At 40.6% G+C, this 27,603-nt stretch overlaps 1 protein-coding gene across 1 annotated transcript in view; it reads right to left on the bottom strand.

Annotated features, from left to right (window-relative positions):
- The window catches only part of LOC143747373 (nuclear factor 7, ovary-like), a 37,897-nt gene extending 14,242 nt beyond the window's left edge, over positions 1 to 23,655 (bottom strand). The window contains exon 1 of the mRNA XM_077240141.1: positions 22,897 to 23,655. Within this exon, the coding sequence (XP_077096256.1) occupies positions 22,897 to 23,298 (402 nt within the window). The 5' untranslated portion in view covers positions 23,299 to 23,655. The remainder of the gene's footprint in view (positions 1 to 22,896) is intronic.
- Between the last annotated feature and the right edge of the window lie 3,948 nt (positions 23,656 to 27,603).

Genomic DNA, 27,603 nt, shown 5'->3' with positions numbered 1-27,603 from the left:
CATGAACAAGGGGTTTTACATACTCTTTGCAGTAGCTTTTCTTTTTGTTCTCTAGAGTTCCAAGCATGCTTAACAATGTCCTATTGAATCTCTCAACAGGGTTTCCTCTCGGGTGGTATGGTGTTGTCCTGACCTTTCACGCTCCAGCTATTTCACACAACTCTTTGATTAGATGTGATTCAAAGTCAGGGCCTTGGTCACTGTGAAGGCGCTCGGGATATTCATAATGGCAAATGAACTGCTCCCATAAACACTTCGCAACAGTTTTGGCCTTTTGGTTAGGAGTGGGAATAGCTAAGGCATATTTGGTAAAATGGTCAGTAATTACCAACACATCCTTGGTGTTGCAATGATCAGGCTCTAGACTTAGAAAATCCATGCACACTAGTTGCAAAGAACGAGTGGTGGAGATATTTACAAGAGGTGCAGTTTTTCCAGGTAAAACTTTCCTTCGTATGCACCGACCACATGTCCTAACTTTGTGCTCAACGTCGGAGGTCATCTTGGGCCAATAGAACCTGTTTCGTACTAGGTCTAGGGTACGATCAATACCCATATGCCCAAGATCATCATGCAGAGATTTAAGAACATCTAGATGGAACTTTTCAGGCAAGACGAGCTGGTGCATTATTTTCCCAGCGACGTTTCTTCTTCTGTATAAGATTCCATCCTGTAACTCGAGACGGTCTTTCTCCCTGAGGAGGTAAGGCAATCTGGGAAGAGCATTCCTTACGGTACTCGAAGGGGATTCTCCAGTTTGAAGTTGTGCAATAACCTCTCGGATGCAAGGATCGACTAACTGAGCACTTTGAAATTCAGACGGGGTAAGATGAAGAATGAGTGGTAGTCCTCCACAGTTATCCTCTTGCGCATAAGCATCAGGTACAGCGGTTTCCTGCATTGCCAAAGAACTGACGAATCCAGCAGGGAAGTCATTCGGACACTCTGGCCATTGGATAAGACGACTTTCACAGATGGCTTTTACCACATAGTCACTAAGTTCATGCTCACTAGAGTTACTGGTAAGCTGTTCAGTGAAATTACGAATGCGGTTTTGTTCCTTCAGAGAAACCTCATCAGTCGGAAGTTTCTCGTTGGGTCGACGAGACAACCCATCGGCATCCATATTCTGCTTTCCGGATCTATACTGCAGTGTGAAATTGTAAGTCGAAAGTGCAGCCAACCACCTATACCCAGTTGCATCAAGTTTAGCAGTAGAGAGTCACAACTGTGAAAGTGCCTCCATAAAGGTAATCATGGAACTTTTCTACCACTGCCCACTTAAGTGCCAGGAATTCTAATTTATGGGCAGGGTACTTGGACTCACTACTCGAAAGCCCCCGGCTCGCATAGGCAACTACTCTGACCTGCCCATCCTGCTCCTGATATCAGTATGCAGGATTTATGGAACCTGGGGTTTGCAAAGGCCAGCACCGGTGCAGATGTGAGCTCTTCGATGATTAATTCAAATGCATCCTGACAAGCGGTTGACCACCTGCCATTAAAGAGATCTTTAGGGTTCCGGTATTGGGCATTGCTCACTGACTTGAAATTCCGTCGAGTAGGAGGGTACCCTGACGTTAACTCATTTGGAGGCTTCATTTTCCTGGAGAAGTCTTTGATAAAACGTCTGTAATACCCCACAAATCCAAGAAAAGAATGAAGCTCTTTCAAATTCTTAGGAACCGGCCAGGTTTTAACAGCAGCTACTTTGTCGGGATCAGTTTTCACTCCTTGGTCTGACACTATATGGCCGAGGTATTTAACCGAGGTTTGTGCAAAAACACATTTCTCTGGAGCAAGCTTGAGACCATACTCCTTAAGTCTACTTAGAACTCTAGTCAGTCGTTCCTCATGTTCTTCCCAATCTTTGGAGAAGATGATGTAATCTATGAACACCAGAACCTCACGAAGGTTTATGTTTGCCATACACTTCTCCATGATACGCTGGAAGGTGCTTGGGGCATGAATGACCACTTGTGGCATACGATTAAACTCATAAAATCCTAGTGGACACACGAAAGATGTTTTTGCCTTGTTAGATTCTTCTACTTCAATCTGGTAATAACCAGATTTTAGGTCAAGTACTGAGAACCACTTAGACCCCGTTAAGGCCATGAACGTGTCTTCCAGTTTGGGGAGCGCGTACGCGTCCTTGATGGTTTTTTTATTTAATTTCCGGTAGTCTATGCTTAGTCGAATGTCGCCACTTTTCTTTCTGACTACAACAATGGGAGACGAGTAAGGAGATTGAGATTCTCGTATGACTCCCACATTGAGTAATTCCTGAAGGTGTTTCTTCACAGCTTCGAGATCCTCCGGATCTATGGGCCTCGCCCGATGTTTGAAAGGCGTTTCATCAACAAGATTGATCCGATGCTTGACCTTATCGGTGCACCCAAAATCTTGGGGATGCAAAGAAAATACTTCAGGCATCTCCTGTAACCGCTTTGTAAATCTGAATTTCCATTCTGGCGGAATGGGCGAATCACCAAAATTGAACTTGAGAAAAGATTATGGAGTGGGCTCTACTACATTCCCGTGGTCTGGTTTTTCAGAGCACACAGACTGGACGTCCTTCAATTCAGCCACCACACATCTAGGAGGAATTGTGATATCATGTGTGGTAGGATTTGCAACTACAACGGGCACGTGACAATGTCTGTTGTCTCCAAGTGTGACCATACATGTATTGACGATCAGACCACAAGGTAGGGGAGAACAAGACGGATGTTCAACAATTACCCACTTGTCTAAATGTGAACTAGCAACAGAGGCTGCTCCACAGAGTACTGCACTTTGGCTGGCAGGAATCACCTGTGATTGGTTCTCAGATAGCCGCACAAATCCAACATTTCCTTCGACATTCTGTGCCCGGCGCAACTCCAAAATCTTAAGCACTTGCTTATATCCATAAGTGGGAGAAAAGTATTGAGTCTCCTGCTGTGAAAAGTTCTTATACAGGTTGTCCAGAGTGTTTGTGCCAATCAACACTGAAGGCTGAGAAGTGTAGGGAAGATCAGGGACAATCAAGGCTAAAGTAAATACCTCTGTGTCAACTCCCACAAAGTCCTTTGGGAAAGTGATGGTCAGCTCAACGTAACCAAGGTAAGGAACATTTTGGCCATTCGCTCCCTCAACTTCCAAAAGATCATTTAAGGAATTAATCGACTGATTGTTAGGGGTGGGAATCTTTGGTCACCTCACGATCCGATCCGATTCCGATTCTGGGAGTCACGATCCGATTCCAGAACGATACTTTATCTACCTTTCTCCCCGTTATTAATTCATTAGTTTACATAAGTAATTAAGTACTTTTTAAAAAATAATTACAAATTAATTTTTTTTTATTAAAACAGTTGTATGTTAAGAATTTTAAACTAATATAAAAAATAATAAAGAGGAGCATAGAAAAATATAACAACAAACAAAAAGTGCTTTCAGTAGCCTATAGATTATCTAAACGTTTTCCATTCAAGAACTGTGAGTGATTTTTCTTCATCTTTACTGTTGTTTTTTCCTATGACATCATAGACTGCGGGAGATCTATTAAGCTGCATTCACGCACGCATCTCTTTTGAAATAAAAGAAGTAATGCGATGAGTCCTGTCCGTTTAATCCCTTAAGACATAACTGGCTGTGTTTACGTTAATTTTGCACAAGTACATTAAACCACTACACGGAGTCGCACAGCCGCATGCGCGAGCAGTCTCACAAACAAAGCGCGCGTCAGCATTTGAAATTGAAAGCAGCCTTCTGTTAGTGAGGTTCATATTTTAAATATATAAGTCCACTGCATTCCAAACCACATAAATGATGACTTCATAGAGCATTTGTAAGGAAAATAGCGACGGGCAAGACAGCACACTTCAAGTGTAACATCAAAGAAAGCGCGCGTCTCTCACAGCGTATCCTGTGCAATGAAGCCTGTGAATGTCCTTGTAATTCGCTTCAACCTTTCCGAACTTTATGAAAGATTATTTTACGGAAGGTTCGAGTGGTGTATGTGTGTGAGGAATTGGAAGCAAGCAGAATACGGGTGTTTCTAAAGCAAACTCAACGTCATCGCACATCTGGTTAAAAACTAAGCTCAGAATCAATTCTGGAATTCTCAGAATAGATCCAGAATCGTTGGAGAGAGAATCGCGATGCATCGATGGATCGATTTTTTCTCCCACCCCTACTGATTGTCCAAATTCTCACTGTAGAAGGATTTTGTTATGGTAGTGACCTGTGAACCCATGTCAAGTAACCAATTACACATCACACCTGCAACATTCACTTGTGTAGTGCACTTTGCTCCAATTAACCCCTTGGGTAAAACAGGTTGTCGTGGTTTTACTTGTGGTTGGGCTGACAGCGCCCTAAAAGACTTGGGACAACTTGACTCAATCCCAGTTGCCATTCGTCCTGCAACGGAAACTGCAGTCAGTTTAACTGAGGTTTAGCACTGCCATTCCGTAAGTCCCACTCACGCTGTCTCTTTGTGAGCTCATTCCTCTTTTCCGACACCAACACAGGGTTTGGGTCATTTGAACAAGAACTTACGATGTGCCCATCCTCTCCACACCTGAAGCAATAGCCTGGCTTCGGCCTAGCTAGAGGAGATTTGTCTGGGACTTGTTTTTTCTTTAGGACTGCTGGCATGTGACTTATTTGAGGACTTAAAAGTGTTCAACTTTGGGTTTGACTTATCCTTGGACTGCTTCAAAGTTAACAACGCAAGCTGATTTTTAAGTTCTGCTATCTGACTTGCCAACTGAGCAGTGACAGAAGTAGAGAGATCGTCATCTCTGGTAGCTATTTGATACTGCATTACGGCACGCTGCCTGACATTTCCCAGATGTTGTTTCATTCGTACACTTTTGGAAGCATGCCTGCTCTCCTCGGTTCGTAATAAGGTCATTAGCTCTGCAAAGGATGGGGGTGAATGCTTTTTCTGCTCCAATTGCAACTCTAGAATCAAGGAATTTTCCCAACATCGTCTGCAAAACTGCTTAAGCAGATGCTTGTCTACTTCTGATCCAAGGACTCCACCTCGCCGCATTGTGGTCTGTAGTGCCACATGCAATCGTTGCAAGTAAGTAGAAGGTTGTTCTCCCGGGTTCTGAAATACGTTCAGAAACTTGGCGAATAACTCATCGCCATCTTCAATGGGTGCGAAAGCAGAATCAAGAAGATGAATGTAAGTTGAAGGTGATGCCGCCGGGCCAACAGATTTTACTATGTCTGCTGCTGGGGACAGAAGGCTCTCACAGATTTTACGTACGGTGAGTTTCCAGGTATGGCTAAGTCACTGGTGCATACAAGATGCTCCACTACAACTTTCTGCACACCAGGTGGGTTTAAATCACTGACGGTGATTTGCAGGAATTATGAGCCTGTGGCTGACACTTGTGGAGCAGAGTGATGTCGTGCAGAATTTATTGGTGTCTGAGACGGCTTAAGAGAAAACTCAGTCAAGGATGGTTCTGCTGAATGAGCAGGTAAAGCGTCATCATCTTCAGAAAGAACAGGTACAGGACTTTGGTTTGACACCCCGCTCTCTTGGATATGAGCCAACATGCCCTTCAAGACATCCTCAAAATTCTCTCCACTGCGACTTGCCAGCTCTTTCAGCTCTTTTAGGTAAGTTTGGGTTGTGTTTCGTCCCAGCCTTTCAAAATAGATAATTGATAAAGCAGTCACATGTGAAGAGACATCAGGATTATTCTTCGCTTGTTGAGCATATGGTAGCATTCGCTGGAGGTTTTGCACGGCTAGCCCAGAGCTGACCTCAACTATCACAGACCTTTTTGACTCTAAGCTGGGATCACTTAATGGAATGATTCTGTTAAATGACCCGTACTGTTTTACAAAGACCAATGCTTCCTCATCCACTTGAGTTTCAGTTAGGCCACTAATTAGGACTGCATTTGGGACCTTTACACCCTTTTCCTCTATAACTTCCATCTCTTTTAACTTTTTTTTTCCAGTTTGGTTGATTTCTACACTTAGCCTATGTCTTTACTTAATTTTTTTTTTTCTCAACGGGAAACTCTATAATTGAAAGTATTGGTTAATGTGTGTGTTTCTCTTTGTCTCCTGGCTGGCTCGCCATAAATATATGTAACACCTGCTGTACCAGATTGGTATAATTACCTTTACAGTCAAGGGTTTCTCAAAGATGTTGACTCACTATCACTCGAACGCGTGATCAACAAGTTCAATGGACCAATCAGAAGAAACAAGGATCGAAGGAGACAAAGGTGCACACACACACTTTCCAACCACACTTTTATGTATTTAAGAGAAGTAAATGATAATTAGAATTTAGTAAATAACAATAAAACCAAATAAAGTTTTGACAAAATCAGTATTCCTTAAAGAAAGAAATTGCACACAATTCAATGGCGTATTAAATTAAATTACCAAATAAAACAATTTCCCAAAATAAATATAATTGTATCAGCAAAGGATAAGTATCAAAAATGTAACCCTTCAATTCCCCTTCTCTTTTAGCTAATTTGTGTTTAGTTCTGAGTTGGCTTATTATTTAGAATCTTCCTCACTGACTCTTGACTCAATTTAGTTCACTTAATTGACTGGTATCATTTGTTATATTCTTAGGTTTTGAATATACACCTTTAGTTTTGTTAGAAATTTTCCTTTCTTCAACCAAAATATCAATTACAGTTCCCAATGAAGTGTAAATTAACTCAATGAATGTACAAAACCTTTCATCACCACAATAATAATGAAAGACAAAAAAAAGAAAATATTCAGAAAGGTGAATATCTTATCAGATCAAATAATTACTTTCAGTTAACAGATTTTAGTTCAAACAATAACAAAATGTAAATTCTCTCTTTCTTTCTTGCCCTTAGAACTGTCCAGTCCAAAGAGAACCAAATACCTCAATCCTTAAGTCAACAGAGAACAAAATCCTCCAGATGAATGAACTGTTGAAACGATGCAAATCCAAAGGAAAGTGAGAAACAGATCCAAGTTCGGTTTGTTTTACGGGTGGCTCGCCATCTTCTTCCTTAACTCGTCACGCGACTCGATGCATCCGCACCAAAAACGAAGTCCACAGTATAGAACAAATACATGCAAAAACTGGCCGATTCCTCTGTTAATTAACTGTTCTTGTTCATGTGTTTATCTTTACAGGTTTCACCTAATAAACCACGATGAGCTGCTTCGTTAGCGTTAGCTTAATCTCCAGCATCTACCGATTCAACCGGACTTCACGCACGGTAAGTATCCAAACAAAGTTTCTCAATCGATGTAATTATAACATAAACTTATTCTCAAATGAAAACTCTAAGACTTCTTGTAAATATTTCACAATTAATCTTCTAAAACACTTTCTCCTCTCTGTGTTCTATTTCCTCTTTTTCTCTTGATCTGCGTCTCTGTATCTTTTCAATCTGCGTTGCTCACAGGGGCGGAGTTAATGCTGCGGCCTGTTTTCCTGATTGGAGGCCTAACATCTGCAGTGCTATTCCCAAATCTAATTAGTTGAAATCTGCTGCAATAATTTACATATCACTATATGAATAATAAAATATATGATTTACATATTAAAATAAACTTGTACATTATCACAAGATTTTGTTTTATTTGCTGTCCACTCACATACATATTTAATTAAATATGTCATTAAACAGATTTATATTTTGAGTTTCTTTAATTGTTTTAGAACAATTTACTTTAATATAGACTGCAAATGTACTAATTTGTGTCTGGGTTACACAACGCGTTTAATTACACGTTAAGTATTTTCCTCCCATAGAAAACCGCTATTAGAAAAGGCTTAACGTGGCTTACTGTACTAAGACAGTGATATTAAAAAAACAAACTCAGTAAACATCATATTAATAAGCTATACTATGTGAAAAAATAAATGAGCCCAGAATATGAACGGAACGCGTTTAATTACACGTTAAGCATTTTCCTCCCATAGAAAACCGTTATTAGAAAAGGCTTAACGTGGCTTACTGTACAAAGACAGTGATATTAAAAGACCAAACTCAGTAAACATCATATTAATAAGCTATACTATGTGAAAAAAAAAATGAGCCCAGAATATGAACGCAACGCGTTTATTTACACGTTAAACATTTACCTAATTTTAGCCTAAAGGCCTGCTGAGTGACAAAGTTCACAATTGACTTTATCAATAATGCATAAAATAGATTCAGAATTCTGCCCGGCAGCCCTTTAATCCACAGCAACAGCGAACACCAATCGCACTTTGGTCACGTTTCTCACAGGAAAGATGGCGGGTTTTTCCAGCTACTTGCTGGTTATTGTTGTTCACAATGTTGATGGATTTCTTGTTCATTCAGAGGTATTTTTAGTTTTACTTACGTTACAAAAGCTTATATTTTAACCAATGTATAATCGAATAATGTTTATGTGCATATGAATCGTTTAAGCCTAAAGTAGAGAATGGTTGAAATTGATCACTGTACTTGCATAATCCGTGCAGAACATAATGCTGGATATAGAAAGGCCTTATACGACGTGTTTTTTATTATTATTCAGAAGTACATTAAAAAGGGTTATATAGTTTAGATTTAAGTGGAAATTTTCAAAAACATAAACTTTTTTTTATTCTATTCTGTGTACCGATCATAGGCTATAACAATTATTTGTAACATTATTTTGACCTCCGAGGGGGTAACGTTAAGGGAGTCCTCAAAAAAATAGTACTAGAAAATAATCCATATTACAAAAATAAAACTTGGTTTTAATAAGTACAACATCAATTACATAGTCAATGTGAAAATACAAAATAAAATTGTATTTGGTTTCTCTATTGTTAATGAAATTATTGTAACTGGACATGAATTTATATTTGATTTTATATATACCCTTACAGTGTAGTTTCATATCTACATTAAAATGTCAGCCTTTAAATTACTGCTTGATGAATGGATGGATGGATATTCAACCATATAATATAATTTAATGTCTATATAGATATGAACATGTCATACTGTAATTCAAATTTGAAGCAAATGCTTTATAGATAGATATTAAACTACATTATATAGTTTCATGTCTGCATTTATATGAATATGGCGTACCCTACTTCAAATTTGATGCATTAGCTTTATAGATAGATAGATAGATAGATAGATAGATAGATAGATAGATAGATAGATAGATAGATAGATAGATAGATAGATAGATAGATAGATAGATAGATAGATAGACAGACATACATACATACATAGTATATACATTATCTAAAGAATATATAGGTATTAACTAACAATTATGTTACAGACAGAGACTTAAGAAAGAGAAAATGATGATGCAACAAGGTGAAACGTGAATGTAACCAGAGTGAATACTGACAGTCTATTGTTTTGTAGAAGATGGAGGAGATCGTGGATGACAGACAGAGCAAACACCCACGGTGAAGGAACCGGTGAGTCACAGGATAGGAGACACGGAGGACCAGGAAGACAAAGGAAAGATGTAACATATACTTTGGATTCAGCAGGAACAACAGGTAAGAACAACAGGTAAGTGAGTCCAAGCTCAAAACAAGACCAAACTAAGTGCCAGAGTGAGGTGTCCGCCTTTACACTGCCTGTGATGATGAGGAGATGATGTGCATAAGTATTATTTATGATTTTCTGATCATATTTTTTCCCCAAGCACATTTGACCAATTCCAAACCACATCAATCTTAATAACTACTATTAATTTTGTATTTAATCATTTATAAGTGATATATAATTTTTCATGAAGGCTGGAAGTGAAAAACGCCTTATTTTCAGGTGTGCATAATTATAAAGCAGGTTTTCTTTTACAGATAAAATGAGCCAAAAATTTAAAAGGTGCTTGGGAAAACAATATTATCAGAAAATCAACTTGCATAATAATTATGCACACAGTATATATATGAATTAATAATAATATATAAGTGCAATAATATTATAATATATATAGATTTTATACTATGTTTTTGTATTTTCACTTTTTTTTGTTTTAGGGGTATTTGCAACAGTTCACTCTCATTTTTATTTATCAGTGAAACCTGCACTATTCCATTCACTGTGTTAACACATTTCATTGTGTTGTTTAAAATGTGTTGGCTCAGGAACAGCATATAAGACATTCATGATAATCAGTGCAAGCAACAACTAACCGGTCAGCTGATTTTGTGCATTTAAGGTGGAACCACCGTCTGCAAATAATGCACAAGATATAGTCATCTCTGTGCTTTGGGTCACCCTTACACGTTGAGGTTAAGCAGAGAGTCCAGTCTTTGCTGTTCGGGTGTAGTCTTTTTAGGGTACCAGTGTAATCTGCTTTGCTTACATGTACTGTTTGTGTGACTGCCTCATATGTCAAGTCAAGTCAAGTCACCTTTATTTATATAGCGCTTTTTACAATACAGATTGTATCAAAGCAGCTTCACAGTGATAACATGAAAATAATATAACAGAGTTTGTTTCTAAAAGAAAATTGCGTCAACGTCCACCTTAAGTAAGGCAGATCAATAATATTATTTAATATTAAATGTCCCCAACTAAGCAAGCCAAAAGCCAAGGCAACAGTGACAAGGAACCAAAACTCCATCAGGTGACAGAATGGAGAAAAAAACCTTGGGAGAAACCAGACTCAGTCGGAGGGCCAGTTCTCCTCTGGCCAACGAAGGAACAGTGCATGATTTATGATTCGGGCAGCATTACAAGTCAGATTGGATCGGAACATTTAGAATATTTATCCATTTCCATCTTTTGGAAGTCCAAGTAATCACGCCGGTGTTGAGACGAGTTGTTGAGGATCAGTGCCGTCCACCATAGAGGGTCCATATCGCCGGTGTTGGGTCGTCTCTTCACAGGCTTTTTGATTGGGGTATCTGAAGTCTCCGTGAAAGGCTGGATACAAACTGGAGCTGATGGTATAAAAGGTAAGCATTATGTAAATGCTTGGCTAAAGAGATGCGTCTTTAATCTAGTTTTAAACTGGGACAGCGAGTCAGAGCCTCGAACAATATCAGGAAGGCTATTCCAGAGTTTTGGAGCTAAATGTGAGAACGCCCTCCCTCCTCTAGTGGACTTAGATATCCTAGGAATGACCAGAAGCCTCGAATTTAGTGATCTTAAAGAACGCGATGGATTGTAGGGCGATAGAAGGTCCATTAAATACACAGGAGCTAAACCATTTAGGGCTTTATAGGTCAGTAATAGTACTTTGTAATTGATACGGAACTTGATAGGTAACCAGTGTAGAGATGATAAAATTGGTGTTATATGATCATATTTTCTTGACCTAGTAAGAACTCTAGCAGCTGCATTTTGCACTAACTGTAGCTTGTTGAGGATGCAGGACAGCCAGCTAATATAGCATTACAATAATCTAGTCTCGAGGTCATGAATGCATGAACCAACTTTTCTGCATCAGAAACAGATAGCATGTTACGTAGCTTTGTAATGTTTCTAAGGTGGAAAAAGGCTGTTCTTGTAACATATGAAATATGATTTTCGAAAGACAAGTTGCGGTCTAGTATAACACCCAGGTCTTTTACTGTAGTGGATAAAGTAACAGGACATCCTTCTATATTAAAGTTGTATTGTAAGTGAGTTTGTGGGTAGTTTTTTGGACCAATAAGTAATACCTCCGTTTTATCTGAATTTAGTAGCAGGAAATTATGCGTCATCCAGCATTTTATATCTTTGAGACACTCTGTCAAATTTGATAAGTTAGTGTTTTCATCTGGCCGTGATGAAATATATAATTGAGTGTCATCAGCATAACAGTGGAAATTAATTCCATGTTTTCTTATAATATTACCAAGTGGGAGCATATATATTGAGAATAGCAGAGGGCCTAACACCGATCCTTGCGGCACTCCATAGTCTACTGACGTTATCTTTGATTTTTCCCCATTTAAACAGACAAAATGATAACGGTCTGATAAGTACGATCTAAACCAGCTTAATGCCTGTCCCTGAACTCCAGTGTAGTTTTGTAGTCGATCCAAGAGTATTTTACGATCGATAGTGTCGAACGCAGCGCTAAGATCGAGTAGAACTAGTATTGAGATACAGCCTTGGTCAGAAGCTAAAAGTAAATCATTTGTAATTTTAACTAGCGCAGTTTCTGTGCTATGATGCGGTCTGAATCCTGACTGGAATTTTTCATATATCTCATTTTCTTGCAAGAAAGAGCACAATTGAGCGGACACAATTTTTTCTAGTATTTTAGACATAAATGGAAGATTTGAAATGGGTCTGTAATTTGCTAAGTTATTTGGGTCTAATTGCGGTTTCTTAATGAGAGGTTGTATTACTGCCAGCTTGAATATCCTTGGAACATGACCTAAAAATAAAGACGAGTTAATAATATTGAGAAGAGGCTCTTCCACTACAGGTAACACTTCTTTCAGTAGTTTAGTGGGTATTGGATCTAATAAACATGTTGTTGGTTTCGATGCAATGATAAGTTTATTTAGCTCTTCCTGTCCTATAGTTGTAAAGCGGTGTAGTTGTTCCAGAGGGGCGATAATTGAGGCTGAATCATAAGACACCATAAAAGAGTGTACATTTACAATTGTGTTACGGATGCTTTCTATTTCCTCATTAAAGTAGTTCATAAAATCATTACTACTATACTGTAACGGAATATTTTGCTCTGGTGATGTCTGTATATTTGTTAGTCTAGCCACGGTGTTAAATAAAAACCTTGGATTATTTTGGTTATTTTCTATTAGTTTGTGGAGATGCTCAGCCCTGGCTGCTTGTCTGTAGTTCTTTTTTAAAGCATTGCAGTTTTTCGTGTGAGAGTCCTGCCCTTCTGACCTTTGGAGGCTCATACTTTTCAATAAGGGTATGAATCCACATTCTTGCCTTCACACTGTTGACTGGACCTAATGGTGTGTTGTCAATGATAGCACAAGCATTCAAAACAGCAAAGACACCGCAGTCATACCCATTTCCTTGTTGTGGAGTATTCACCACATCTGAAGTTTTCCAGTCAGAAGCCTGAAAGTTTTCTGTTGCTGACGTGTACATGCAAGCTACTACTTTCATTAATTTTGGAGCAGCATTCTTCAAAGTTTTAAGACTGTGGATTGAATTGAACACTGAGATCTCTCGCTCTCTGAAATTTACAGTGGCAAGAACCCAGTGATAACCACGGCCATTAATGTCGGTGTTAAAGGGAATTATGATTAGATCATAATTTAGAGCCTTTTTTGCAGCACAGAACTGCAAAACTGGACTAAAGTCTCCTAGTGCAGCTAGCTGGTAAAGGTATGTGGGTGCACATAGAATTGAGTCTGACTTTTTTTGTTGGTGAATGAAGACAATAATTGCCTGCTCAATTGTTTCTCCTTTAAGCCAGGTCAGTGGAGAAAGACAGCGGAGAGACCTTTGTCCAGTCATGAATGATGTCGTTGATGCACATCCAAGGAGCAAATGAAACCTCTGTACTATTTGGTGTGGATACTCTGGAAGGGTGTGGTACTAGAGGCAGACTGCCGCCATTTGCAAGCCACAACTGGTAAGTGTTTTCCTCTTTTTCAGCACCTGGTCGTGCTGGCACATTAGACAGTGTAGCTTTATCAGAACATTCCTCCTGCTCTGTATTTTTTTCTTTTTCAGCATCCAAAGAAATTGACGGCATGCTATCCACCAAAGAGGCTGATTCATATGAGCACCCAAACTGACAAGTATCTTTTCCAGCATCAGTCTGTGGTGGCTCCTTAGACAGAGCAGCTGTATCAGAGCACTTATTTTGATCTGTTTTGTCCTCCTTTTCAGCATCCATAGGGATTTGTGGAATGTTGTCTACCAGAGAGTCAGGCATTGAAGACAGTAAGGAGTCTGGTGCAGGGTTTACCAGATAATCATAGTCTTTTGTTCTGGGTTTTTTCCGGCCCGATTTTGTTTCATTGCCTCTCCCTCTCTTCCACATCACTGATAGGCTGTATGTCCGATTTGTAGCAAAGTGAAGCCCCGTAGCCATTTCTACTGCAAAAATGTGGTAGCATTTTCCAGTGCTGGGACAAGAGCATAATGCACCATTGGCAGTATTTCGAACTACATGTACTGATTCGTTTGAGGGACTTTTCACGACAAACACTCTCAATGATGGATTAAGACTCACCAGACCCATTTCAATGACTGTCTTGGCCAAAGATGTCTGAGAAGACAGAAGTTTAACTCCTTCAACTTTGCATGGCTGATTTTCTGTGTTGGTCTTGATCCTTTCGATAATGACCTTCACATCATCCCTTTTACCCCCATGTGTCTTAACCCAATATTCCACATCTCGTAAGATGTGGTTGCGGCAGAACACTACACTTATATTGGTAAAGGTTTTTTTCAAAGCACCTACAATTCCTTTCTCCCTGTCAACTGTCACTGGTATCTTTTGGTATTTTTTTGAGTCCATTCCCAACTTTCCAAAAATCTCAGTCAGAAATTTCTCATGGTGTTGCAAGAATTTACGTACTGGATACACCGAGTCATTGACCAGTGCAGTGTTTCTCATAGCCAGCACAGACACATAAAAATCCCCCATTTGAAATGTTGTGTCATAACTAATCATTTGTGGGTACTCAAACCTCACTGATTCCTCTAAGTTTGCACATTCCAAATCAACAATGTCCGGCATAAACAAGAAGGTCTGGGAATGTCGTAATATGCCATATGAAACCGGGTAGTTGGTATGCCAATTCATGCAAGCTAAACAGTTCATCTCGTGAAATTCTTTGGTTGCATCGCTGTGCATATACTGTGTTCTGGACTTGTTTAAGGTTTCGTGGGGTGTTTACTGGCATGTGCTCCTGATTACCACTGCATGTTTTAGCAAGGACAGTTTTGTAGATGTTTTAAGGGGCTTGACCGTGGTCATTTAGAAGAATGTCAAAGAAAACTTATTTTTTGAAGGGAATAAATACTCTGTCCGTTTTGTCATTTCCATGCTTTCGTGGTACATATACGGTCTCATTTCCCAGGTAATGAATCAAATAGTAATTTGTTGCCAAATTTTTGTCATCATTAACCAGAGTGTAATTCCTGAATTCTGAGGAGGTGCCTTTTTCACATTCACCAGCTCTAATGTGATAATAGCGTTTCAAAACTCTTCCCCCATCCTTTCTAATGTTGTGATAATTTGAACCCTTCTGCTTCCACATCATTTGATCAAACCTAAAGTCCATGTTAGGTTTATCTGACTGTGAACTTTTGTAAAGGAACACATCACCACCCTTTGGATGTAATGGTGGTTCGCTGGAAATTAACTCCTTGTATTTTTCAACGTCATCTAGAATTGCTTCTGCTTCTTTAAGTGTAAACTCTGACTGTTTTTGCATTAAAATCATGTTTTGTGTTCATGTGAATATACAACAATTTACAAAGGCGGAAAAAAGACAATACAATGTATAACAACAAAATATAATAGGCCTATAATTAATGTAATATAATATAATAAAATATATGTATATGTATATTAAGAATACCCTGGGAATTACAATAACACCAGTAAAAATTAGTTGTAGCCTTTAAAAAGGCTAAAGTAATTTTGATTCCAAAAATATAAATCCAACTGAATGACAGCAAGACCTATACAGCGACTATAGCAAGGCGTCAGCACAAATGACAGGTTGTGATGCCACTGACAGTGTCTTATATATACCTACAGAGGACAGTTACATGCATTTCAAAAGATCACATTGTGTGTTGATTCGACGATTCAAAAACAAACATTTGTGATTGGTTGTAGGCAAACGTGTGCTCTAAAAAGGGGCGTGTTGTGGAACGAAAATGCTTAACATGTAATTAAACGCGTTGCGTTCATATTCTGGGCTCATTTGTTTTTGTTTTTTTCACATAGTATAGCTTATTAATATGATGTTTACTGAGTTTGGTCTTTTAATATCACTGTCTTTGTACAGTAAGCTACGTTAAGCCTTTTCTAATAATGGTTTTCTATGGGAGGAAAATGCTTAACGTGTAATTAAACGCGTTGCGTTCATATTCTGGGCTCATTCATTTTTTTGCGCATAGTATAGCTTATTAATATGATGTTTACTGAGTTTGGTCTTTTAATATTACTGTCTTAGTACAGTAAGCCACGTTCTAATAGCGGTTTTCTATGGGAGGAAAGTGCTTAACGTGTAATTAAACGCGTTGTGTTTATATTCTGGGCTCATTTATTTTTTTGCACATAGTATAGCTTATTAATATGATGTTTACTGAGTTCGGTCTTTTAATATCACTGTCTTAGTACAGTAAGCCACGTTAAGCCTTTTCTAATAGCGGTTTTCTATGGGAGGAAAATGTTTAACGTGTAATTAAACGCGTTGTGTTTATATTCTGGGCTCATTTATTTTTTTGCACATAGTATAGCTTATTAATATGATGTTTACTGAGTTCGGTCTTTTAATATCACTGTCTTAGTACAGTAAGCCACGTTAAGCCTTTTCTAATAGCGGTTTTCTATGGGAGGAAAATGTTTAACGTGTAATTAAACGCGTTGTGTTTATATTCTGGGCTCATTTATTTTTTTGCACATAGTATAGCTTATTAATATGATGTTTACTGAGTTCGGTCTTTTAATATTACTGTCTTAGTACAGTAAGCCACGTTAAGCGTTTTAGAATGTCCCCTGTGGGGCTTTTGGCCCGACAGTGGAAACGCGGCTAATGGCTAAGTCTATTTCAGTTTCTCAAAATAGCAAAGCGCCAACAATGCCCCTGAACACACTCCTCGTTCTCAGACCAGCAGCCCATGGGCGCACACATTTTATATTTTAATATTTAAACAACCTGTTGCAGGACGTGAAAATGAAAACTGTGTCGGGCGAAACTAGCAAAACACACTTGAGTCGCGCCTGGCGCTGTATTGCGGGTGTATGATAGGTATGGAAAGCCAAGAGGGCCAAAAACACGCGAATTTTTACGCGTATTTCACATGTAAAATACGCGTAAAATACACGTAAAAATTCGCGTTGATTATGTCACGCGTATTTCACATGTATTTAAGGCTTTCAGGATTAGAATTAGAGCTTGTGCTCAGGTCAGGACAGGTACTTGATTTGGCCAACTTGATTTGGCTTTCCTGACAGCAGAAGTATTTTACACGTCACCTTGGTAATTGGTATTAAAGCAATTTATCTGTAAAAATTATTAGACACTTTGGTAAAACACCATATAACATTTAAGTAAACATATAAACATAAAAATCAGTGACGTAACTTTGTTTTAAAAAGTGGGTGGAACAGGTAGGGTGGGGGTTGCTAATAAAATGCTAAATCAGATTTATGTAGGCTACAATAACATTACGACGTCCAGCAATCGATTTAAATAGTAGGCTACATGGGGTTTAATTTGTCGTTTAATGAGATGAAGTATAATGTATGTTGTCAGTGCCGTGTTGTCTCTAATATTTAATGTTAGAATAATTACTCTGCATTTTCTGTTTCTATAGAAAACCACACACTAATACACCCACAAGTACAACCATTCAATCCTTGTTAAAACTGAGTTGTTGTGGTGACAAATAAACAGGTTACTCTCAAATTTCCAACATATTTTCACCAAGTCTCTTACCGGACACCATGTGGCATATTTCATACCTAACCAGCAGTTTACTGAAATGAGACTGTGCTATAAAGCCAACTCGTTTTTTTTTTTTTCAGTTCCCCACTTACTTTACCTTCCTCAAGCACTGACAGAACACATCCAAGCTTGTGATCATAAATTCATACAAATCATCTGCATGATAAAAGGTACAGTGGGTAAGTTTGTTAACATATGCATTACTATTTTAAATCAGAATTGATTTCACTGAAAATTTATTACATTTAGAAAAATGAAATGAAGCTGAACTCTGCAGGGCAGAGGGCATTGACCCTTGAGGACCGTGTTTGCCCATTGCATTCGGAGCATTCTAAGAGAACCCTGCTGATGTAAAAAAAAAAAAAAAAAAGAGTGTAAAGGGTTAAATTAGCAATTTAAAAGGGTAGTCATTGCAGTGTCACCTGTCAATCTATCTTTGTTATCATGGGCGTCAGTTTGGTTTGAAATGTGCTGGGGACAGAGACGCATTCGGAAGTGCATTTTCAGAAGTGCTGGGTACAATGACGTATTAATTTTTTTTCTCTCTTTCGCACAGGTTATGTTTTCAAAGACGATGTCCTGTAGCTCAGGCACGGCCCCACTTTTCAACAGGCCCACCCAAAACTTTCACACACAAAAAAAAAAACTTTTACTATATTCTAATTTTGTCAATAATTATTAAAAAAAATGGCCAAAAGCTCATAATTTGTGCTCAAGCGCACGACCGCACACATAAAGCTTGCCACAAAGAACCGGTAAAAGCAATGATTATAAATGCATCTAAATGTGTCTAAATACGCTTTGAATGTGAATGTGCATTATAGGCTACGCCGAGTTTCGGTTAATTTCGGTAAATTAAAGTCCAATTCACTCGCCGGCGCCTCCATGTCGTGATTCTGCTATATTTACTTCTTATTTATTAAATAAATCCAGACAATTGGTTCATGAAACATTGATTAAAATTAAGATATAATTAATACAAAACGAAAATAAATGTAAAGAAGGGCAGCTGTTCTGTTTGAGGTCTCTGTTAAAGTTTTAAAGAAGTCTTTTAGTGCCGCTTTCAGAACGCTCACGTCCGTAAACGAGAACTGACACGTTGTTTTTTCCCTCATAAATGCGAACAGAAAAATCAATAAAAAATATATTAGGCTATAGTTTTTTTTTTTTTTTGCTGGGTCAGACAATGATTGCCAAATTTCTCTCTCATATTGCTCCTCATAACCACTGAAAACGGTCCAAAAAATCGAACCAAAAGTCAAATTAATATGGACGGAAGTTAAAAGTGGTGGGTACAAAATGACTCATGACGAAATCTGGTGGTACGAAATCACTGCATCCCGAAATCGACGCCTATGTCTGTTAGCTTTATTTTATTAAAGCCTTCTATGATAAAGTTGATAAATGTCCATGTAATGACACTGTGAGTGTGCCCCTGCTTTGTGAGGTCCACCTTGATATATGGCTGCATACATGAGGAATGGTTTCCTGAGGCTGTATTGCAGAAACAACTTCAGTCAGAGTAATATCCTGTCTTAAGTAACCACTGTGATTTCATTTTGAAACCAATTTAAAACACTGAACTTGTCAGATTATAACTTGGGGCTTAAAGGGATAGTTCACCCATTTACTCACCCTTATGTTGTTCCAAAGTTTCTTTCTTGTGTGGAACTTCCATACTATGGAAAACAATATTATGGAAGTCAATGGGGACCAGCAATGTTTGGTTACCAATAATCTTCAAATATTAGTAACCAAACATTGAAAGAGGCTCATGCATGTTTGAAACAACATGAGGGTGAGTTAATGAAGACAGAATTTTAAATTGAGTGAACAATACCTTTAAGATAGGACGTTTCTGTAATTTGGTCCCTGTGAAGCAAGGTTATGTTGTTTTAACAGATATTCATTACAATTGCATTGATCAAGAACCACATCTGTAAACTTTTCCACAATCAAATGTTAACTTTTAATATTAGAAATCTTGAGTTGGGTTGATTGGTTTTACAGATAAATTCCTACTTTTCCTGTAGCTCAAACAGTGGAATGTTGGCGCTTGCAAAATTAAGGTCATGGGTTCGATTCCCAGGGAAAGCAAGAACTGATAAGAATGTAAATGTGTACATTGAAATGCAATGTAAGGCACTTTGGATAAAAGCATCTGTCAAATGCCAGGGACTGCAGATGAAATTGAGCTCTGTAGCTAATTCTGGGACAGTTCTTTACTGTCCATTGTCCCTGTTATTATAATAATAATAATATGTAAATGTACTAATATGCAAAAGGGGGCAATCTTGGTAAAAATTTTTGTTCATAAAAATGCAATCTATCTATTTTCTTTGGGCTACACAAGAAAACGAAGAAAAAGAAAAAAAAAGAAATAGGAGGATATTTAATTTTGGTAGCAGTAAAATACTTCTGCTGTCAGGAAAGCCAAATCAAGTTCTTATACCTGTCCTGACCTGAGCACAAGCTCCCATTCTAATCCTGAAAGCCTTAAATAACATATTTAAATACTTTAAGTCAGGGGTTCTTAACCTTTTTGATGTTGGGGCCCAAATTTTACAGTACAAAGTGGCCCAGGGCCCATTCAAATATTAGCACTGAATTGGTTTATTGATCTCACCATTGGTTTGATTTGTATTCAATAACTAAATGAAATCCACTTGCAGTTTAACAGGTTATTGTGTATGTAAACCTGCACATAGGCTACAACAAGATGCAAAACACGCAACAATTCATGGAACAAATCAATCTGCATCAAGAACAAATTTAAAGGCTCAAGTCAGGCATATTAGCCTAACTAGTGCTGCACGATTAATCGTATCGCAATCGCGATGTCAAGCCAATGCGATTATATGACTCAAAATGCTGCGATTTTATATGAAATAAACAAATAGGGCTATTAACGCAATTAACGCAGCATCTGTTATTTTTGTCATCCTTTGGCTAGTGTTACATGATCCCGCTCTTATTCGTGCGAATGATTTTGAATCATTCATGCGCGACAAGACAAAAGAGAATTTGCTGAATCACTTGAATCACTGCCTGTGAATGTCACTGCCTGTGAAAATATATAAAAATAAAAACAATAAAATGTGTTGCTAAAACAAATAAATTCATAATAATATTTTTCAAAATAAATAAGTTGTAAATTAAAATTTAAATAAAGTGCAAATGAAAAAATATAGCTTTATAATCAGCAAAATAATTTGATAATTGTTTCAGCAGTCTACATTTTTGCATGGTAGAACCTGAAGTTGCTCTTCATATCTGTTATTAATGAACAATAACAATCACAACAGTCCAATTTGAACAAGCTACAACTCCCTATTTATGTTCCCCTCTTAATGAGACACTTGGGCATGCTTCACAGATATTATCAGATCCAGCCTGGGTGGAATGGGGGAAAGGCTCACTCTCAGAGTAGCCTCCAGTGTTGGCATTACTGCCCCTAGTGGTGGGGTGGTGCATTGTAACGGCTGTTTCACACCGCAAGCGTGAGCAGCGCTTGAGCAGTGCGTCAGCGTAACTACACCGTCACTGCAGCTGCAGCTGCAGAGTATTCACACTGGAAGCGTTTGAACAGTGTCACAGTAGCGGCTCCAAAGCTACATATAAGCGAACAATTATTTACAAAGACAACTATACATTTGATTTTAGAAGTTGGTAAACCATATAAATGTCAGTAAACAACAAAACAACCAAGAAAACAGCTCCAATCTTGTCGTTTCAGTCATAGCATATTTTCAATAGGTTTACAAGAATGCAAACTCCGCAGATAAAGCACACACACACACACAAAACCGCACACTCGGGTTTGATTTGGGTTGTGCTAGCCTATGTAGCTGTCTGTGTATTTCATAAACTAAAAGAAAGTTTTTATATAATATTTTCTGGCTATTTTAATTTAGGTTTTTTGGTTTTTTATAATACACCATACTTTCACCCAAACTGAATTTGCCTATATTCCTTGCCTTTTTTGCCTACTCTAGTTCTTGTTAAAACTCACTAGACATGCTTATTCTGTGCATTTTGGGCACTTTTTGTGTGAAATCCAATTTATTTTGTCCATCAAAAGTGTGCTTTCACTTTAATGGAGCGTGAGCAGCACAGCAAAAATAGACTCGGCGCCGAATCCCCCGCTTCACTGCTGCTCACGCGACGCTCCTGCTTGACGCTCACGCGCTGCTCCTGCTCGCAGTGTGAATGCACTCATTGATTAACATGCAAGCCGGAAAAAATACGTGCTGCTCACGTGCCGCTGACGGTTGCGGTGTGAAGCGGCCGTAACTGTCTCATGGATAACAGTGGTCATTCTGGTGTCTTCAATTGATAAATAGTTTGGTCCCGCAGCCCTCGCGGCCCACAGGTGAAAAACGTAAAGTTTTTTGCGGCCCTCCAGGTGGCGCTCGCGGCCCAAGCGTGGGCCTATGGTTAAGAATAGGTGCTTTAAGTCATTAAATTCCTTTAAATTGATAAAATCACCTGTATACCTAATTACAGTTTGTCTGAGTGCCCAATTTCAGAACAAAAAGGTTTGAAAAAGCACCCCCTGCTTGCTATAGCTGTAAATGTAAGCACAACAAAAGCTCACGTTGTTTTCCAAAGACAGATATTGATTACAGTGGTCTGTATCTTAAACCTGCAGTGATCATAAACCTGCATTGGTTACCTCCACTGTAACTGATTTCCCCACACACCTTAATGCTTTGATGTTAAAGCTAGAATGTCCACTAATGTGTTTATTTACAAAAAGGCATGAGTGAAGAAAAACAAGTTAATTTTATTTTTATCTAAATTGTCATAAAACTGCTATTTAAATATATTATTCATATAGGTTATACAAAAAACCTGAATAAGCTGATCTATAGAATGTAAACTGGTGGTAGACTAGTCTATGAAAGGTACACCCCTCTAAGCTTACAGAAATGGTTAGACCCAAGTCTTCAGCAGCCAATGACACCGACCCGTTCATACTGATTTTTAACGCGTATTTCACGCGTATTTTACGTGTAAAATAGACGTAAAATACACGTGAAATACGCGTGAAATACGCGTGAAATACGCGTAAAAAGTCGCGTGTTTTTGGCCCTCTTGGCTTTCCATAGATAGGGCCCTGTGTGTGTGTGTGTGTGTGTGTGTGTGTGTGTGTGTGTGTGTGTGTGTGTGTGTGTGTGTGTGTGTGTGTGTGTGTGTGTGTGTGTGTGTGTGTGTGTGTGTGTGTGTGTGTGTGTGTGTGTGTAAGTAACTCTCTTCACTATACTCTCTTCATGTCACTTTCAGTTTCATATACATGTTAAACGAGATATTTGTCTTACCTTATATGATGGAACCACTTCACTGATGGGTCTGAATTTATGATTGTCGTGTTTTTGTGAAGTAATACACACTATACACACAGGCTGTTTGTCCTCCAGACAGAAGGCTTTGAGTTTCTCACTGTGTAAACTGCAGATCTCCTCAGATCCTGATGAACACGTCTCATTTCTCTCCGTCAGGATTGACTCACACAAGTTTTTTAACGCCAGATTATATGGAGGTTCTTCTCTTGAGGATCTTCTCCTGCAGACAGGACACTCCTGAGTTTTCTTGATTCTCCAGAACTGTTGAAGACACTCTTTACAGACACTGTGACTACATGATAAAACAACAGGAGCCTTGAAGATTTCACAGCACACGGGACAAGAAAGCTCTTCTGCAGACACATTTAGTGAAGCCATTTTCTCCGTTTGAGCTCCAGCAACATAAACTTTACTTTCACTTTCTGAACGACGGGTTTAAAAATGAATCACCTTGAGAATCACAACGAACTGCTCACTGTTCAGAAACAAATGTCTCAAAAATCCTTCTTGAAAGTGTTTGTCTTCATTCTCCACTGATCGCTGCGTCTTTATTGCTTTTGTCGAGAGGGAAGAGCAGGCCCGGGGTGGGTAATTGGGAGAATTCCCGGTGGACCGCTTCACTTTTGGGCCGGTCGAGGATATTTTTTTTTTTTTTTTTTTTTACATTTGTCACGTCAGTCTATACACATTCCGCATTCTGACACCGGAGAGCGCAGCTTCTGCTGCAAGGGTTGTACCATGTGACGGAGTTCTCCCCTCCCCTCTCAAATAGAGGGAATGCATTGTTGACGTCGCTTTCCCAGGGGAACCGCCCCCTCAGCCGGACTGAGTGGCAAAAGAGCTGCTGCGTGAATGGATTTAATAGGGGAAACGAGAGTAAAACAAACGATGGTTGGACTCGATATAAGTGTTCCTTACAACTTAGGCCTACCAAAGATCCAGTGATCCATGGATATTGACATGCAGTCATCGTGTTTCCTGACATTTATATCTGCCTGATTTCGACGCAGGGGAAATACGTGAAGCAAATTTGCCTGTGAAGGCTTTATATAAATACAATATAGGTAGGTCTAAATCCAAGTAATCACAATATCAATGTTATATATAGGCTACAATCATATCGTCCAGCCCTAAAACTTGTAGCCTATAGTTTTTTTGTCAGTTTATTTAAAAAAGATCCGATTATGCGTAATAAGCAGACAACACATGTGGTCATGTAAACGCGAAAACGATACTCGGTTACTAACGTAACCTCGGTTCTCTCTAGAGAGGGAACGACTATTGCGTAAGTTTAGCTTACGCTACGGGAAAGATTCATCTTCTCGAGATACTGAAGCCAAAATATTATCCTTAATTTTGTATTCATTGTCAACGCAGTGCAGCAGCTAGCAGACCTAGAGCAGGCCATCTCGCGTGCTCATTGGCTGCCCTGCGGGCAACTGCTGCAGCCTACCAGTGAGCCCGGCGTGACATCACGTCCAATGAAGGGCGCCCGCGCCTTCATAGCGTCACAGCCGCCAGAATGGGCGTGGCTTAGCGTATAAAGATAGGGGCTGTAGGCCGACTTCCCTGGTTTTTCGTCGACTGAAGCGAAGTCGCTCGTCCCGCGAGCACGGCCGGTTACGCAATATTCGTTCCCTCTCTAGAGAGAACCGAGGTTACGTTAGTAACCGAGTATCGTTCTCTTGAGAGATTCTCTCGTATTGCGTAAGTTTAGCTTACGCTACGGGAACACTTTGACCCCAAACTTTCAGGGGAACCCCATAAGTGGAAAAATAAGGTGGCCAGCCACGGGGGCCATCACTTGTACATAAGCACACATAGGGAAATACAGAGCAGCGCGCCGGTCTGTATAGGCACATGGCACATACCCCACTTAGTGCAGCTCGACCAGGAGAGCTGAGTCATGTGAGAGTGATCTGAGCAGGAGATCTGGGCAGAATACACCTGTCTTTCAAACTGACAACAGCTTAGCCTGCAAGGCAGGAACTTCTAGGTTATAAAACTTGACAAAGGTATACGGGGAGCTCCAGCCCGCCGCTACACATATGTCATGGATAGAAATTCCACTGGACCATGCCCACGAAGAGGCCAGCCTCTCGTGGAATGAGCCCTGATGCCCAGATGCCATTGCAGACCTTTTGACGCGTAAGCGGCTTCTATAGCGTCCACTATCCATCTGGACAGGCTCTGTTTCGAGGAGGCGAGAACCGCTGCAGCTGATGCCATACAGCCCAACATCCTTTGAAATGTCTTCAAAGGGAGAAAACTGCCCTTCTGGAAAGATGCGGCTAGGTGGCGAACACGGCGCGCGCTGTGTCGATAAACGAGCCGTCATGGTCACCGAGTCCAGTTCTATTTCTAGAAAGGAAATTGACTGGCTGGGCAGTAATGAGCTCTTGGTCCAGTTGACCGTGAGACCCAAGCTTTCCAGATGACTGAGAAGCACTGTCCTGTGAGATAGCAGTTCTGTCTGTGACTGTGCCAATATCTGCCAATCGTCCAGATAGTTCATTATTCTCAGGGGGGCGAGCGCCGCGTCCATGCACTTCGTAAATGTATGGGGTGCCAGGGACAGGCCGAATGGCAGGACGGTGTATTGATATACCTGACCGTCGAAGACGAATCTCAAAAATTGCCTGTGACGGGGTATTATCTGAATCTGAAAATAGGCATGCTTCAGATCTGTGCGCGAGGATTTTCCTGTTCGTTAGCATTTTGAACGGTCTTTTCGCAAGCACTTTGTTCAAATGTCTCTCTTCAGGATAGGTCTGAAGGCTCCGTCCTTCTTGGGCACGAGAATATATCGGCTGTAAAAGCCTGACTCACTCAGAGAAGGCGGTACCTTTTCTATAGCCCCTTAGCACAGCAGCTTTGCTATTTCTGCGTGAAGTAGGTGTGCTACTTCCGCATTCACTATCGTCGCTGTCCGGGCTTGAAAGCGCGGGGGACAGCGAATGAATTGAAGTGTATAGCCCTGCTTTATTGTGCTCAGCACCCATTCTGAAATCCCTGGAATAGTTTCCCACGCAGCTATGTGAGCCGCTAGGGGGCCTCCGGGTTCAGATCGCCGCCATTTGCGGGCTTGTGAAACTGAACCGGAGCCGAGAGCGCGGCGCGGGCGCTCTTGGTTCTGGGCAACGGCTGCTCGCTGAAAACCGAAACCGGCTGATTTATGTGAGATGTCCCAATCATAAGGGATGGGGAACATTCTTTTTCCACTTTTTGACCCGCGACCAGCGCTCCGGGCAGAAAAGTTTTCTGTAAGCGTGAGCACGTGTACGCGGGCACGAGACTTACAACTGTATCTGACGCTCCGATCATAATGGATGGGGAGCGTTTTATCAACGCCTTGCGTTTTGTGATAACACTTAAACGCGCGGGCGGAGCCCGGGGGGAGGTTTGTGTTAGCAAGCGTGAGCGCTCTCTGGCGGGCACGAGACTTACATTCATAACCTGCTTCTTTGATCGTGTAACAGAGCGGGCAGATAGTGGGCACAGACCTGTGGACACATTTCTTACATTCAACACTCGAGCGCCTTTTCTGCGCTTTATGTGAGTGACACAGGATTTGGAGTGCTTATGTGTAGGGGTGAACACTGACGGCGTGAGCCGGACCAGACATTATACTCTTTTTGAGATTTCTCTGGGTCGCCGTGAAAACGGCGTTTGTGTGGAGGCGAGAGGGTGAATAAACCAGCTCGTTGGCTGCTAATTGAACCACTGCAGTAGCCTGTTTGAAGGGGACTGACAGGGAAATTAACTTTGACGGCGGTCCGGCCGCAGTGGGACACGCGCGTCTTTTCTCTCTCTCTGTTAGGAGGGCTTCGCGTGCTCAGACTTCAGTGTAACTCTTTGCCGTGGCCCTCTGGGGGGCGGCGGTCTGTGACGGCTGTCTGAGCGCGACCTAGGGTGGCCGCCCTGACGTCGCTGCGAAGGCTGAGGCTGAGGCTGTGCTGGACGCTGGATGCTGGTTCGCACAGGAGGCTGGCTTTGTCTCTCACGAGAGCGGCCTGTGGCGGAACTCGAGCGTCGCGGCAGGGAGAGGTTCATGGCCTGCGTGGTCTTCTGCACCTCAGAGAAGCGGTCAACGATCCCGTTCACCGCTGGGCCGAAGAGACCAGTGGGGGAGAGCGGCGTGTTCAGAAAGGTGGCTCGCTCCGCTTCCCTCATATCCGCGAGCGTTAACCAGAGTTGCCTTTCCGTCACAGTTAACGCGGCCATGGCTCGTCCGATGGCTTGGGCTGCGGCTTTGGTGGCGCGGAGAGAGAGATCCGTCGCACTTCTCAGGTCCGTAACCGCAGCTGGATCCTGGCCCTTCTTATCCCATTCACGGAGGAGGTCGGCTTGCAGGATCTGTAGCACAGCCATTGAGTGTAGAGCAGACGCAGCCTGGCCGGAGGCGGCATAAGCGCGGCCGACCAAGGCGGACGTGGCTCTGCAGGCTTTAGACGGGAGGGCTGACCGTGACCGCCATCTCGCAGAGGGCGGGCAAAGGTGCGCTGCGACCACCTCTTCCACAGGGGGAATAGCCGTGTACCCTTTCTCGGCAGCGCCGTCCACTTGGGAGAGCGACGCGGAGGCCTGTGACTGAAGTCTCTAGGAAAAAGGTGTATTCCACGACTTCGTCAGCTCCGAATGAAGTTCCGGCAGGAATGGAGCGGGCCTAGTTGCTGAAGCTGC

Source organism: Siphateles boraxobius, unplaced genomic scaffold (genome assembly GCF_051911475.1).
Source record: "Siphateles boraxobius isolate OS27281-9 unplaced genomic scaffold, OSU_SipBor_1 22, whole genome shotgun sequence".
In the NCBI taxonomy this organism is placed as follows: Eukaryota; Metazoa; Chordata; class Actinopteri; order Cypriniformes; family Leuciscidae; genus Siphateles; species Siphateles boraxobius.
Note: the sequence above shows the minus strand (reverse complement) of the source record. Positions and strands in the feature narration are given on the sequence as shown.